This window comes from Populus euphratica, unplaced genomic scaffold (assembly GCF_000495115.2).
Source record: "Populus euphratica unplaced genomic scaffold, PopEup_1.0 scaffold1262.1, whole genome shotgun sequence".
Classification (NCBI taxonomy): Eukaryota; Viridiplantae; Streptophyta; class Magnoliopsida; order Malpighiales; family Salicaceae; genus Populus; species Populus euphratica.
The window spans coordinates 1,579-18,452 of NW_011501104.1; the positions used below are offsets into that span (position 1 = coordinate 1,579).

The window sequence follows — 16,874 nt, forward strand, 5'->3', positions numbered from 1 at the left end:
CATTAATATTAAGTTTATGCCTTTCATTTCCTTTCCTTTACTTAGTTAACTTTTATGTTCTTATTTTGTTTATCTATTTTGCTTTCTTTCATTATGTCTAGCTAAGTTAATTATGTCAAGGTGAAAAGGTTACACTAATGGTGTAAGAATAAGTATAATGTAAACTTAATATGGACTTTAATGTTTGATACTAACATGTTTTATATTTGCTATCTTGTTCACTCTTTAATACTTTGCTTGTTAAATGACTAATCTTGATTTATGTTGTAGAAGACATCAATCTTTTAATTGTATTAATGGACATCAAGTTGTCGTACTTCCCATTTAGAACTAAGAGCAATGGTTAGGATAATGCGGATGGTTACAACTTTGACTACTAGGCTGAAGGTCTCAAAGTAATCAGGGCCAAATGTTTGGTAATATCTTTTTTTCACAAGTCTAGCTTTATACCTATCAATACTCTCGTCTGGCTTGTGCTTCAATTTGTATACCCACTTGCATCTTATGATGTTAACATCATAAGGCTTAGCAACAAGATCCTAGGTGTGATTGTGATGAAGAGCTGCAATCTCTTGATCCATTGCTTTAGTCCAATGTGGATCTTTTAGAGCTTGACTGAGTGTACAGGGTTCTGTAACAGCAGTTAGATTTAGAATAACCTTCTTTTTAGTGATACCATTCATCAACCTTATTATCATACGTGGAGCTAGACTAGAATCAGGGATCTGATAAGTAGGAATAGACTCAGGAGAAAGAGGAGAGATCGGAAAGGTTGTAGTTTCACTCAAGGAAATAGAATCAACAGTTGTGGGAATGGGATCAGTATGGATTAGGGTAGATGTATCAATTGGATAGTGAGACAAATCACTAGATGGGAGTGGTATTGCAGGAGGTAAATTGGCAGAGGAAATATCATCAAGTTGAGATGGAAGAGATCTGTTGTTGAAAGGGAATTGTGTTTCATCAAACACCACATGAGGTGTGACATAAACTCGTCCAGTGAGATAATCAAGGCATAAATATCCCTTGTTGTTGAGGGTATAACCAAGAAAGATGCACTAAACTGATCAATATTGTAGTTTATGGTTGTTACGAGGACGAATGAAAGGATAGTATAGGTAGCCAAATACTCTTAGAGACTTGTAATCAGGTAGTTTCTGAAAAAGAGTTAGATAAGGTGAAGCATTGTTGAGTACCTTGCTAGGCATTCTATTGATGAGGAATGTGGCTGATTGAAAATCATACTGCCAGAACTTGCTAGGTAATGAAGCATGAGCTAGCAAGGCCAATCCAGTCTCTACAACATGTCTATGCTTCCTTTCAACTCTCCTATTCTAAGCTGAATTATAAGGATAGGAAAAACGATGCACAATACTAGCCTGTTGAAGAAAAGTGATGAAGGATTTGAACTCAACTCCATTGTCAAACTACACATATTTTATATTGTCATCAAATTGATTTTCTACTTGAAGTTTGAATTGTTGAAACATTGGGAGAGCTTGATCCTTTGTATGTAGTGGATAGAACCATGTGTATCATGAGAAATCATCTAAGAATATAATAAAATACTTAGCACCAGATATGGATTTTTCTGAGGCTGGTCCCCAGATATCCATATGAATCAATTCTAATAGTTTGGAAGCACGAGAGGAGGAGAGACGAGTGGGCAGTCTGTGACTCTTTACAAGTTGATATGAAGAACATATAGTGGAACAATCAGTAGCTTTATTCTTTTCATAGGAAACATTACAGCTTTGTAATATTTGGACGATAACATTAGTGGTAACATGACCTAGTCTGTGATGCTATATGTCCATTTTATTATGAGTGGTTCTGGAGACTAGAGAATGAAAAATAGAGAAATCTTTAATGCCAACGTATGCCATCTTCTCATTGTTCAGTGCTGGGAACTTATAAAGTCCATTCTTAAGTCTGCCTCGTGCTAGTATCTTCTTTGTATGCAGATCCTTCACAAGAAAAGTATTAGATTGAAATTCAATCAAGACATTATTATCTGAGCAGAACTTGACAATACTTATCAAGCTTGCTGAGATGAATAGAATATGAAACACCTTTCTGAGTTGAAATGATCGGGAGTTAGAGACTAGATGATGGGAACCAATGTTGAAAATGGATAAGTGCTTACTATTACCAATTGTGACCTTGTCTGTCCCTATATATGGAGTAGAGTTGGTTAGATTCCTAGCATTCTGAGTCAGGTGATGGCTTGCTCTAGAGTCAAGGTAACAATTGTCATTTGCAAGACAACCATAGCAAGGTAACAATTGTCATTTGCAAGACAACTATAGCAGGTATATTGCTTTGATTTCTGATATTCATATTCATAGAGTTAGAACCACTGTTTGAAGATTTTTGATAGGAAATGTCAAATCTGTGATAGCAGACATGTACTATTAGCCCATACTTTCCACATAAATCAAACACATATGCAAAAGCTAATATTACAGCTAGGGACTAATCTGTAATTTATTATATTTTTAAGGGTCAAATTGTAACTTAATCCATTTGGAGGACCAAACTAAACTTATCATAAATCCATGAATATACTGAAATTCTGACCATAATCAATCCTCATTTCTGTCCAGATCATCTCATTATACTCCAGGGACCATTCTGGAATTTTATCAAATTCTTTTAGGGTTAAATGGTAATTTTTGTCAAATTGAAGGACCAAATTGAAAGTGTTAAAATTTCATAACTATACAGGAATTCTGCCCATAATTTATCTTTTATTCTGTTCAGAATCTCGGAATATGCCCCAGGGACCAATCTGTAAATTTTCCAAAGTTTGGGGACTAAACTGTAATTTCCACAAATTGAAGGACCAAAATGAATTTTCGTCATCTTCAACCTCCAACCCAGAATTTCAACAGAAACCCACTGTTCTTTCCTTATTTCTAACATAATTTCACCATTCAAACAAAATCATAACTCAAAATCATCATCTTTCAATTCAATCTCTCAAAATCCACCAAATAATCCATTTCAATTCAATCTTTCAAAATCCACCAAATAATCTATTACCCATAACAATCAACCCATAAAATTCAATTAATTCATCAATCAAACCCAAAACACAAATTTTCAAAACCCTAACATTTATCAAAACCAAAATTAAAACTTAATCAGCACATATTTATATATAATCTTACCTTTAAACTTATTTCCTTCAACTCTTTTCTATTTTTCTTCTAATTTCCCTCTTTTCTCTTCTTCTTCTTTCTCCCTTCTCTCTCCTGCCGATTCTCTCTCAACTTTCAGATCACTTATTTTGTTTTTTTTTTTTTTACTTTCTATTTATATTTATCAAGTTTTGTTGAATTACTATACTACCCCTCATTCATTTATACCTACACTTTAAGCCACCAAGGGCTTTATTGTATTTTCCTACTTATTTATTCAAAACATTACAGAACCGAGTCCTCCAAATAGAATCATGACTTGATCTTGTTCGGATACAGGTTTTCCAATGGCTGCTAGACTGTCTGCAGCTCCTTTCACCTTCATGATGTAGTCTATCATAGACAAAGATCCGTTTTTTATGGATTGCAGTTCAAGCCTCAGTTGCATTATTTTGGCTCTTGAGAAAGAAAGAGAAGGTCTTCTTCAATGCATTCCAACTAGATTGAGGAGTAGCGTGTCCAATGATTTGTGCCATGATAGCTGGTACGAGAGATGAGTAAATCCAGCTGAGGATTGTGTGATCTTGTCTTCTCCAAGTAATGAAAGCTGGATTGATTACACCTACACTCAATTCTGTTTTTGGACAGACAAAGGTGTCATATATGAAATCCTCAAAATCATTAGAAAAACAATATTATTAATTTAAGATTTTCACAAAACATAGGTGGTTCGATTAAGTTTTACTGGTAATGCATGGTTGAGCTGGAAGTGAGTGCCATTGTTGTGGTTTGCCCAGATCCAAGAGGACCGGAGGTTGAGGAGGACTGACTTGAAGCATAAATCATGGCTGAATCGAAGAAGGAAGAAGTTTCTCTTTCAAAGGCTCTGATACTAAGAAATCGAGAATTCCTTCTCTTCTGGAGGTTATATTTCTCTCGTGTAAAAAGTATATATGCATGCATCATGTATATATATATATATAGTTACAGATTGTAACTGTCATGACAGCTTTCATGACAGTTATTATAACTGCTGCTAAGGCAGTTATGAAGTAGTTAGAATTGGTTGCAATTCTGTTGTAGGTAGTTATAATAAGAAGAAGATAATTAACAACTTCTTAACTAGTCCTTCTTCTAGCACTGGTTTATCAGAGGAAGGGAATCGAGCTGCACATCTTCTAGCTAGACACTTAGTTATGTTTTGAAGGAGATGGTGCAATTGACGAGATTCCAGATTGTTTGCAGTCTGTAGTTAATCACAGATATTGCTGAAATGGCTGCCTGAAGTTGGTTTGTGCTTTTGGTATCATGTCTGGTGTTTTGTTTTCTGATCAGTGTTAACTATAGCGTGGAATTTATGCTGTTTCACAAAAGGGTCAGTCCCAAAATTCTCCTCTCCTCTTCTTTTTCTTTTTAGCTTCGTTTTTATATGGATTTACTGGTCAGTTCTAACCAACTTATCCTTAAGGACTTAACAGAGAGAGCAGTGGCCTTGCAGCAACAATAGCAGAGACAATAGCAACCCCTAAATCGCTAGACTCTGACAAACAAATCTCGCTCCACCACAACTTTGTTACTTGAGTCATATATGCTGTTGTTCTTGAATTATTGGAGTTATGATAGAATATGAGAATCTGAGACTTTGCACGCTATTGGTGGATAAAATGTTGCTTCAGAACATACCATGCTAGAACAAGAATTGCAAGAAGAGTTACAGAAATTGAGAGCTTGAACGCCATTTAACCATAGACTATCAAATTCGGCACACACTCAGTTTATACAGAACTCTAATTTGCTATGATTTGGCATGGTCACATGTACTAGTATAGTTTCAATGCTATGATTGTTCTAACAAAGATAATTAATTGCTTGATTTCTTTTATGGTGTCGTACAGTTATGGATGTTTAAATCTGTTGTGGATGATCTGCGATCATTTTATTGTTTAAGGTTTTTCCAAACCTTTCCTTTTCTAGCTCCCTCCAGCAATTAGGGTAAGAAGGACTGTGTTCAAGTTTGTTTTTAGTTGGGGTTGAATTATGTCTTCCTTTCTACAGCTCCTGAAACTAGGGAGCTGCTATGAGAGAGGGGTACTTGATGCTTGGCTTGCTACATGATCCAAAATGAGATGCTTTTCGCATAGAAACCGATTGCCCTTTTGTCTGTGAACGAATATAATCGAATCTCGGCATATTTCTACCGCCTTCAATAATTTCTTACGCGCAAGTTGGAAATCATTGATCTCCACCCTTCAACTCGAGAGGGAGTGTTGGAACTGATTTTACATGTATCGTGGACCTGATCCTTCTGCATAAATCATGCAGCTTACAGATGTATAATATTTTTAGTCAATAGAAGATTTTAGTCTCGTAAATATTCTGCATATACTTCAGCTCGTAACTTGGGTGTATAGATCTCAGTGAACAGAGTCAAGACATGGAGTCGGTTTTATATTTCTGTCTTTTCTTTTTCTTTTTAATGGATAGAGCATGTATAGAAGAATGTCCAGGAAAAACAGAGAAATAGCCAGTGTGGTGGCAACTCAGTATTCGGTAGTGTCGATAGTAAATGATCGATTGATTGATTGATGCAGCGCTGTAGATACTTATTGGTGCCTAAGGGCCACCGCTCAACAACGATGGCAATCACTGGCATTTCTGTTAGTGAAGAGACAAAGTTGATGATTGCATTAGATGTGGTGTGTTGTGGACTCCACGAGGACTGGATGAACTACTTGCTTATACAGAAAAATCAAGAGTATACGTTGAGTACATGTTGCGACAAACCGTAGATCACGCATGTACTACTTGGACCATGTTTGATCGAGAAATATTTTTTAAACTGTACTAGTTTGAAAAATATTTTAGACTATTAGTAAAAAAACATCTGCTTTAGTTCCCTGTAGTGTTATGATTAGTATTTAAAAGTATATTTTTATCAAGGTTTTATATCATCATTTTGCACTTGAAGTATCAATAACTCCTTAACTAAAACATGTTTTATAATAACGTATCTAATAATATAAGTTTCTTACGCGCAAGTTGGAAATCATTGACCTCCACCCTTCAACTCAAGAGGGAGTGTTGTGATGTAGAACAGTCTACAGGAGGAGAGGAAGAGCAGATAGCAGGAGAAAGAGCAAATTGCAAGATATAATATAAATGCAGAAAAATCAGGAACTACAGTTGATATCAGAGTATTCTTCCAACAGATTGTCTCCTTATTTAGGAGTTCTAATTAATGTCGTAATATCAAGATTTATTTACTTTTTTAGCTGTAGTATTTGTTTTTTTATTCTAGTTATTTCTTTCCTAAACAATTATATTCCTAGTTCGAATTAGGACTTGCAGCCTATATAAAGGCTGCCTCTTTTCATTGTAAGGTATTTTTAATTTCAATAAAGAACTTTCTCTTGGAAAATTTTAATTTTTGAACTCGTGGATTCAAGTATAATTTTTTGATTCGAGGATTCGAACAATTTTACCCGGAAACAGGCGGCGTCCTATTTCTACATAAGCTTCCGCTACGTCATGTTGGAACCGATTTTACATGTATTGTGGACCTGATCCTTCTGCATAAATCAGGCGGCACACAGATGTATAATATTTTTAGTCAATAGTAGATTTTAGTCTCGTAAATATTGTGCATATACTTCAGCTCGTAACTTGGGTATATAGATCTCAGTGAACAGAGTCAAGACATGGAGTCGGTTTTATATTTCTGTCTTTTCTTTTCCTTTTTCTTTTTAATGGATAGAGCATGTATAGAAGAAAGTCCGGGAAAAACAGAGAAAAAGCCAATGTGGTGGCAACCCAGTATTCGGTAGTGTCGATAGTAAATGATCGATCGATTGATTGATGCAGCGCTGTAGATGCTTATTGGTGCCTAAGGGCCACCGCACAACAACGATGACAATCACTGGCATTTCTGTTAGTAAAGAGACAAAGTTGATGATTGCAATGGATGTGGTGTGTTGTGGACTCCACGAGGACTGGATGAACTACTTGCTTATACAGAAAAATCAAGAGCATACGTTGAGTACATGTTGCGACAACCGTAGATCACGCATGTACTACTTAGACCATGTATGATCGAGAAATATTTTTTTAACTGTGCTAGTTTGAAAAATACTTTAGACTATTAGTAAAAAAACCTCTACTTTAGTTCCCTGTAGTGTTGACTATCTATGAATTTTCCATGTGAATTTCATCAACAAGAGCGTTTACCTCAGCAGTGGAACATTGCTGTGCGGCTAGACTGACAGTGGTGTTAAATCGTTTACCTCAGTAGTGGAACGTTGCTGTCTGGTAGACTTGCTGTGCCGCTAGACTGACAGTGGTGTTAAATCGTTTACCTCAGCAGGGAAACATTGCTGTAGCAGTAGACTGATTGTGGTGTTAAATAGGCAATTTCTTGAGACCAATATTCTTCACATCTAGCAAAGCCAGCCATTTTATACCACAACAAAACGATCTGCTTAAAAGAATCATGAGATTTCTGAGGGATTGCATTTCCGTACTTCTGTTTTGCTCCACTTTGCTTCTGATTGTAGAAGTAGCCACCCCTATTGACACCATTAACACAACCCTGTCAATTCGAGATGGAGACACCATAGTCTCGGCTGGTGGCACCTATGAATTAGGATTTTTCAGCCCCGGAAAATCCACAAACCGATACTTGGGGATATGGTATGGCAAAATATCAGTCCAGACAGCAGTGTGGGTTGCCAACAGAGAATCTCCACTTAACGATTCATCAGGTGTTGTAAGGCTTACCAACCAAGGACTTCTTGTCCTTGTCAATCGCAGTGGAAGCATCATTTGGTCATCCAACACATCAACACCTGCCAGGAATCCAGTTGCACAGCTTTTGGATTCGGGAAACCTTGTTGTGAAAGAGAAGGGTGATAATAACCCGGAAAACTCCCTGTGGTAGAGTTTTGAACATCCAGGTAATACATTAATACCGGGCATGAAGATAGGACGGAATAGAGTCACAGGCATGGACTGGAGCTTGGCAGCTTGGAAGTCACAAGATGATCCTTCTAGAGGTAACATTACAGGTATCCTTGTTCCTTATGGATATCCTGAGTTAGTAGAGCTGGAAGATTCGAAAGTGAAGCATCGATCTGGGCCATGGAATGGTCTGGGGTTCAGTGGTACGCCTCCATTAAAACCAAATCCAATATACACATATGAATTTGTTTTTAATGAGAAGGAGATATTTTACAGAGAACAGCTTGTTAATAGCTCAATGCATTGGAGGATCGTCTTGGCTCAGAATGGTGATATCCAACAACTTTTGTGGATTGAGAAAACCCAGAGCTGGTTTCTTTACGAAACAGATAACATCAATAATTGTGCGCGTTATAAACTATGTGGTGCAAATGGCATCTGTAGCATTAACAACTCTCCCGTGTGTGATTGCCTAAGTGGATTTGTACCCAAAGTTCCAAGAGACTGGGAGAGGACAGATTGGTCAAGTGTTTGCATCAGAAAGACTGCACTGAACTGTTCAGGAGATGGGTTTCGAAAAGTCTCAGGTGTGAAGTTGCCGGAGACAAGGCAATCATGGTTTAACAAGAGTATGAGCCTGGAGGAGTGCAGGAACACGTGTTTGAAGAACTGCAGCTGTACTGCGTATGCAAACATGGACGTCAGGAATGGAGGAAGTGGGTGCTTGCTTTGGTTCAATGATCTGATCGATATTTTGTTTCAAGATGAGAAAGACACCATTTTTATACGGATGGCTGCATCAGAACTAGGTATGAATTTATCATCTGATGGTATCTATTACTTGGATTTTAGTCACTTCTAGAGAAGTCTTATTATTTGAGAAGATTTTCCGATTAAATGCATGAGCAAGTTTTCTTTCTAATCTTATATCCTAGTTTTCAGAACATCATATCACACGATGTCTGAGAGTGCCTGTGTATGCTTGTGTTGATGTGTGTTGATAGAGTGATAACTTGGTCAATGTCTCCTCTTCCCCTCTCTGTTTTTTTTTTCCATAGGTTTCGTTGAACAACCGCATTGCTTGTGGACACAGATTACAACTCTCAAGACATATATTCTTACTAGTATAAGAATTATTATAGAGACTTGAAGGATAATCACATCATCAATCCTGAAAATCTCACAATTTCTAAAATTCAATGTTGTGTTGTAGATGCTTGCAAAATTTCTTGCACAACATATCATTTGGCATGAAAGAACTTGAAATATTCATAGAAAGAACCAACTTCTTGAAGCATTGGTTTTTCTCTGCCCAGAGCGGTGTTGTTTTATAATGTATTGAGTAGATAACTGGGATTGAATGATCCAATAGCCAAGGAAAACTATTCACAAATTCCTATTTATTGTCTTTTAACTCTAGTTTCTCTTTGCCATAATATAGGTAATGGTGATAGTGCAAAGGTTAATACGAAATCCAATGCAAAGAAAAGGATCGTGGTAAGCATTGTGTTGTCCACAGGACTTGTGTTCCTTGGAATAGCCTTGGTCTTGCTCTTGCATGTTTGGAGAAAGCAGCAGCAGAAAAAACGTACGTATTCTACCATGAAAATCTAACCAATCCTATCGCCCCCATTCCAGACTTTCAGAGAAGAAGTCTAGTTAATCTCTTAATTTAAATTTGATTTGAGTAATCCAAGGTAGGACAGTAAATTGTTCAAGACTCCATTAATATTTAATGCCTTGAAAAGAAATTCGGGTATAACGACAAATAGAGGTGAGAGATCCCATGTTTTTTTTTTTTTTTTTGCCTTTCCAATTCGTAGTAGTAATAATAACAGGAAAAATGACAGGTAATTTGCCAAGCGGATCGAATAACAACGATATGAAGGAAGAAATAGAATTACCCTTCTTTAATATGGATGAGTTGGCTTCTGCAACAAATAACTTTTCTGATGCCAATAAACTAGGAGAAGGTGGTTTCGGACCTGTTTATAAGGTAATAATTATCTGTGAACAGTCATGCAATATGTCCCATGGCCTCTGAATTTCATCTTACAAACTCCTGACCCCAGCGGAGTTCTAGGTGTTAGTTTCCTTGAAACGATTCCACTACAGGACTGTCAGGACCGACCATTTTTTTAGCATAAAACAATGACTAATTGGAAGAGTTCCTTGACAGATACAAAGAGTATGGAACACCATTTCACAATTCTCAACTTCCAGAAGACAACGTATGATTTGCTTACGATGCTGAGTCATTATTTGCAGGGAACCCTTGCAGATGGACGAGAAATAGCTGTGAAGAGGCTCTCTAAGAATTCAAGACAAGGACTAGACGAATTCAAAAATGAAGTTAAACATATCGTGAAACTTCAGCATCGGAATCTAGTGAGGCTTCTTGGATGCTGCATTGAAAGAGATGAAAAGATGTTGGTCTACGAGTTTTTGCCTAACAAAAGCTTGGACTTCTATATTTTTGGTATGAATCTCACAAAACCTTTTCAAAAAGTTGAGCACTATTGGGCTTTCCAAAACCCCGCATTAAGAATCTAATTATAAGATGTTTATCTTCCTTCGAAGCCCTTAGGAAAGTGGCTTCGTTGGGGAAGATTACTTTTCTCCACTTTCTTTCTCACAAATCCTGCCATATATGCAATTGGAACTCGTTCTTTCTTGTTCTCTCACAAGCATTTATGAATCTGATAAGAGCCATAATGTATTGACTTGGGCAGATGAAACTCATAGCTTGCTACTAGATTGGCCTAAGCGCTACAACATCATCAATGGGATTGCGGACTCCTTTATGCTCGTGGACTCCTTTATCTTCACCAAGATTCGAGACTAAGAATAATCCACAGAGATCTGAAAACCAGCAATATTTTGTTGGATTACGAAATGAATCCAAAAATCTCAGACTTTGGCCTGGCTAGAAGTTTTGGAGAAAATGAAACTGAAGCCAGTACTAATAAAGTGGCTGGAACGTAGTAAGTGTCATCTTCATCACATGGATTTTATGCTCTTAGTTTGCAAATGCGACCTAAAATTCTATGAATACATGCAGTGGTTACATATCTCCAGAGTATGCAAATTATGGACTCTACTCGCTAAAATCAGACGTCTTCAGCTTTGGTGTATTGGTGCTAGAGATAGTGAGTGGCTGTAGGAACAGAGGATTCAGTCACCCAGATCACCACCTCAACCTTATCGGGCATGTAAGTGCCAAAGCTATGTCAGTTTGACTCTTTCATTTCAATAAATTCTCGAGTACTTTCGTACGCTAGACTGACAGTGGTGTTAAATCGTTTACCTCAGCAGGGAAACATTGCTGTAGCAGTAGACTGATTGTGGTGTTAAATAGGCAATTTCTTGAGACCAATATTCTTCACATCTAGCAAAGCCAGCCATTTTATACCACAACAAAACGATCTGCTTAAAAGAATCATGAGATTTCTGAGGGATTGCATTTCCGTACTTCTGTTTTGCTCCACTTTGCTTCTGATTGTAGAAGTAGCCACCCCTATTGACACCATTAACACAACCCTGTCAATTCGAGATGGAGACACCATAGTCTCGGCTGGTGGCACCTATGAATTAGGATTTTTCAGCCCCGGAAAATCCACAAACCGATACTTGGGGATATGGTATGGCAAAATATCAGTCCAGACAGCAGTGTGGGTTGCCAACAGAGAATCTCCACTTAACGATTCATCAGGTGTTGTAAGGCTTACCAACCAAGGACTTCTTGTCCTTTTCAATCGCAGTGGAAGCATCATTTGGTCATCCAACACATCAACACCTGCCAGGAATCCAGTTGCACAGCTTTTGGATTCGGGAAACCTTGTTGTGAAAGAGGAGGGTGATAATAACGTGGAAAACTCCCTGTGGCAGAGTTTTGAACATCCAGGTAATACATTAATACCGGGCATGAAGATAGGACGGAATAGAGTCACAGGCATGGACTGGAGCTTGGCAGCTTGGAAGTCACAAGATGATCCTTCTAGAGGTAACATTACAGGTATCCTTGTTCCTTATGGATATCCTGAGTTAGTAGAGCTGGAAGATTCGAAAGTAAAGTATCGATCTGGGCCATGGAATGGTCTGGGGTTCAGTGGTATGCCTCCATTAAAACCAAATCCAATATACACATATGAATTTGTTTTTAATGAGAAGGAGATATTTTACAGAGAACAGCTTGTTAATAGTTCAATGCATTGGAGGATCGTTTTGGCTCAGAATGGTGATATCCAACAACTTTTGTGGATTGAGAAAACCCAGAGCTGGTTTCTTTACGAAACAGAAAACATCAATAATTGTGCGCGTTATAAACTATGTGGTGCAAATGGCATCTGTAGAATTAACAACTCTCCAGTGTGTGATTGCTTAAATGGATTTGTACCTACAGTTCCGAGAGACTGGGAGAGGACAGATTGGTCAAGTGGCTGCATCAGAAAGACTGCACTGAACTGTTCAGGAGATGGGTTTCGAAAAGTCTCAGGTGTGAAGTTGCCGGAGACAAGGCAATCATGGTTTAACAAGAGTATGAGCCTGGAGGAGTGCAGGAACACGTGTTTGAAGAACTGCAGCTGTACTGCGTATGCAAACATGGACGTCAGGAATGGAGGAAGTGGGTGTTTGCTTTGGTTCAATGATCTGATCGATATTTTGTTTCAAGATGAGAAAGACACCATTTTTATACGGATGGCTGCATCAGAACTAGGTATGAATTTATCATCTGACGGTATCTATTACTTGGATTTTAGTCACTTCTAGAGAAGTCATATTATTTGAGAAGATTTTCCGATTAAATGCATGAGCAAGTTTTCTTTCTAATCTTATATCCTAGTTTTCAGAACATCATATCACACGATGTCTGAGAGTGCCTGTGTATGCTTGTGTTGATGTGTGTTGATAGAGTGATAACTTGGTCAATGTCTCCTCTTCCCCTCTCTGTTTTTTTTTTCCATAGGTTTCGTTGAACAACCGCATTGCTTGTGGACACAGATTACAACTCTCAAGACATATATTCTTACTAGTATAAGAATTATTATAGAGACTTGAAGGATAATCACATCATCAATCCTGAAAATCTCACAATTTCTAAAATTCAATGATGTGTTGTAGATGATTGCAAGATTCCTTGCACAACATATCATTTGGCATGAAAGAACTTGAGATAGTCATAGAAAGAAGTAACTTCTTGAAGCATTGGTTTTTCTCTGCCCAGAGCGGTGTTGTTTTATAATGTATTGAATAGATCCAATAGCCAAGGAAAACTATTCACAAATTTCTATTTATTGTCTTTTAACTCTAGTTTCTCTCTGCCATGATATAGGTAATGGTGATAGTGCAAAGGTTAATACGAAATCCAATGCAAAGAAAAGGATCGTGGTAAGCATTGTGTTGTCCACAGGACTTGTGTTCCTTGGACTAGTCTTGGTCTTGGTCTTGCATGTTTGGAGAAAGCAGCAGCAGAAAAAACGTACGTATTCTACCATGAAAATCTAACCAATCCTATCGCCCCCATTCCAGACTTTCAGAGAAGAAGTCTAGTTAGTCTCTTAATTTAAATTTGATTTGAGTAATCCAAGGTAGGACAGTAAATTGTTCAAGACTCCATTAATATTTAATGCCTTGAAAAGAAATTCGGGTATAACGACAAATAGAGGTGAGAGATCCCATGTTTCTTTTTTTTTTTTTGCCTTTCCAATTCGTAGTAGTAATAATAACAGGAAAAATGACAGGTAATTTGCCAAGCGGATCGAATAACAACGATATGAAAGAAGAGCTAGAATTACCCTTCTTTACCATGGATGAGTTGGCTTCTGCAACAAATAACTTTTCTGATGCCAATAAACTAGGAGAAGGTGGTTTCGGACCTGTTTATAAGGTAATAATTATCTGTGAACAGTCATGCAATATGTCCCATGGCCCCTGAATTTCATCTTACAAACTCCTGACCCCAGCGGAGTTCTAGGTGTTAGTTTCCTTGAAACGATTCCACTATAGGACTGTCAGGACCGACCATTTTTTTAGCATAAAACAATGACTGATTGGAGAAGTTCCTTGACAGATACAAAGAGTATGGAACACCATTTCACAATTCTCAACTTCCAGAAGACAACGTATGATTTGCTTACGATGCTGAGTCATTATTTGCAGGGAACCCTTGCAGATGGACGAGAAATAGCTGTGAAGAGGCTCTCTAAGAATTCAAGACAAGGACTAGACGAATTCAAAAATGAAGTTAAACATATCGTGAAACTTCAGCATCGGAATCTAGTGAGGCTTCTTGGATGCTGCATTGAAAGAGATGAAAAGATGTTGGTCTACGAGTTTTTGCCTAACAAAAGCTTGGACTTCTATATTTTTGGTATGAATCTCACAAAACCTTTTCAAAAAGTTGAGCACTATTGGGCTTTCCAAAACCTCGCATTAAGAATCTAATTATAAGATGTTTATCTTCCTTCGAAGCCCTTAGGAAAGTGGCTTCGTAGGGGGAGATTACTTTTCTCCACTTTCTTTCTCACAAATCCTGCCCTATATGCAATTGTAACTCGTTCTTTCTTGTTCTCTCACAAGCATTTATGAATCTGATAAGAGCCATAATGTATTGACTTGGGCAGATGAAACTCATAGCTTGCTACTAGATTGGCCTAAGCGCTACAACATCATCAATGGGATTGCTCGTGGACTCCTTTATCTTCACCAAGATTCGAGACTAAGAATAATCCACAGAGATCTGAAAACCAGCAATATTTTGTTGGATTATGAAATGAATCCAAAAATCTCAGACTTTGGCCTGGCTAGAAGTTTTGGAGAAAATGAAACTGAAGCCAGTACTAATAAAGTGGCTGGAACGTAGTAAGTGTCTTCTTCATCACATGGATTTTATGCTCTTAGTTTGCAAATGCGACCTAATATTCTATGAATACATGCAGTGGTTACATATCTCCAGAGTATGCAAATTATGGACTCTACTCGCTAAAATCAGACGTCTTCAGCTTTGGCGTATTGGTGCTAGAGATAGTGAGTGGCTGTAGGAACAGAGGATTCAGTCACCCAGATCACCACCTCAACCTTATCGGGCATGTAAGTGCCAAAGCTATGTCAGTTTGACTCTTTCATTTCAATAAATTCTTTAGTACTTTTGTTAGATACTTGAACACTTCAAATACTTGAAGAAAAACTGAAGAAATTATGAAAAACAATTGAGACCGACAATGGTCAATGATGGATTTGCACAAATACGTAATGTTTTCTTAATAGCATGGCTTTTGTTTATCAGGCTTGGATACTGTTCAAACAAGGCAGGTCTCTAGAACTGGTTGGGGAATCAAAAGTTGAAACACCTTATTTATCTGAAGTACTACGTTCGATTCATGTGGGGCTATTGTGTGTGCAAGAAAATACAGAAGATAGGCCAAACATGTCATATGTGATTTTGATGTTGGGTAACGAAGATGAACTGCCTCAGCCTAAACAACCAGGATTCTTCACTGAAAGGGATCTTATCGAAGCATGTTATTCATCAAGCCAGTGCAAACCACCTTCAGCTAACGAGTGCTCGATTTCATTGCTGGAGGCAAGATAGAGTGCTTGTGTTTTTGTTTTGTGTGTTCTTGATGGTTGTGAATCTGCCATAAAACTTCTACTGTATGCCTGCTGCAATAAGGTTATGAATCTACCATGCATGCTTAATTTCTATGTGATTTAGTAACTTTTTTTTTGTGATTTAGTAACTTGTTTTTTAGTGATTCAAGGCACTCGATTGTTCTAGTGCGTGCTGAGGAGTTGAAATAACAAACAAACACTACTAGTTGCAGAAATAAAGGCTACTAAATTTAAATTATACTGTGATGAAATCCGATTTATATTAAGAAATAGCAGCAGCCATTAATTAGCAGAATTTCTGGGATTCTTGTTTTCATCACAATGTTTTGGATTTTCACTCCTATAGTGTTTTCTAAAATCTTGGATATGGATCGATGAGAAGTGAAATTAAAAGGTCAAGTGAAAAAATAAAAATAAAAATAGAAGAATTTATGAGACATAAATTTCTTGAGCATTTTGTTGCGATGTCGCGGTCGCACAAATTAATTACCTTATCTTAAAACACACAAGATAATATAAAGCAAGTAAGGGGTCGATCTCACGAGAAAGTTTCAAGTTAGATTATTATGTTGTATGTTATGTAATTGGGGGGATTTGGTTTGTGATTATCTAAACTATTGCAGCAATTAAACTAGCAAACAAAATCAATTAAAATCAAAATTTATCAAGAAAACAAACCTTGGTCACAAGCATATATCCACCAACGGAAGTTAGAACCAATCCTTGAAACTAAAATTGCAATTTATGTTCTAAAATTTTATCTTTTCTTAACGTTGATTAATTAGCGGATCCGCCGTATAACTAATCCTAACTCACAAACAATCAAAGTGTCTGCATTAATGATTCAATTTAATGGCAGCTTTAAGAACTAGATAATTTCATCAAGATTAACATACAAGCTATCAGCAGCTTGTGTCACTTTGTTCAAATGTTCTCCCTAAGTTTAATAACGTAATTCTGCCATAATTATTGATCAGTACTTAAAAGTGCATTTTTATTAAGGTTTTATATCATCATTTTGCACTTGAAGTATTAATAACTCCTTAACTAAGACATGTTTTATTATAATATATCTAATAATATAAGATACCTTTAATTTGTGGTAAATGTTCATTTTAAATGCAGGCCTATCACATAAATGAAAGGATTGATTGATGAATTTAAAAA

General features: G+C 37.1%; 2 protein-coding genes across 2 annotated transcripts; both read left to right on the forward strand.

The window, feature by feature from the left end:
* The first annotated feature begins 8,112 nt into the window (after positions 1 to 8,112).
* On the forward strand, positions 8,113 to 8,958 carry LOC105117253 (G-type lectin S-receptor-like serine/threonine-protein kinase At4g27290). Its single transcript, XM_011014856.1, has one exon. It carries the CDS (start codon positions 8,113 to 8,115, stop codon positions 8,956 to 8,958), a length of 846 nt encoding a protein of 281 aa, XP_011013158.1.
* A 2,422-nt stretch (positions 8,959 to 11,380) lies between these two features.
* Positions 11,381 to 15,945, forward strand: LOC105117252 (G-type lectin S-receptor-like serine/threonine-protein kinase At4g27290). The gene is made up of 7 exons (XM_011014855.1): positions 11,381 to 12,813; positions 13,429 to 13,575; positions 13,838 to 13,983; positions 14,256 to 14,466; positions 14,720 to 14,957; positions 15,035 to 15,185; positions 15,382 to 15,945. Exons 1-7 carry the CDS (start codon positions 11,538 to 11,540, stop codon positions 15,685 to 15,687), a joined length of 2,475 nt encoding a protein of 824 aa, XP_011013157.1. The 5' UTR covers positions 11,381 to 11,537; the 3' UTR covers positions 15,688 to 15,945.
* The last annotated feature ends 929 nt before the right edge of the window (positions 15,946 to 16,874 follow it).

Bases quoted from the DNA above. Each gene is read 5' to 3' on its own strand.
- LOC105117253 (XM_011014856.1), top strand. From the start codon at position 8,113: ATGAAGATAGGACGGAATAGAGTCACAGGCATGGACTGGAGCTTGGCA.
- LOC105117252 (XM_011014855.1), top strand. From the start codon at position 11,538: ATGAGATTTCTGAGGGATTGCATTTCCGTACTTCTGTTTTGCTCCACT. The intron at 12,814-13,428 runs GTATGAATTTAT...GCCATGATATAG, and splicing joins GATGGCTGCATCAGAACTAG to GTAATGGTGATAGTGCAAAG. The intron at 13,984-14,255 runs GTAATAATTATC...CATTATTTGCAG, and splicing joins GTTTCGGACCTGTTTATAAG to GGAACCCTTGCAGATGGACG.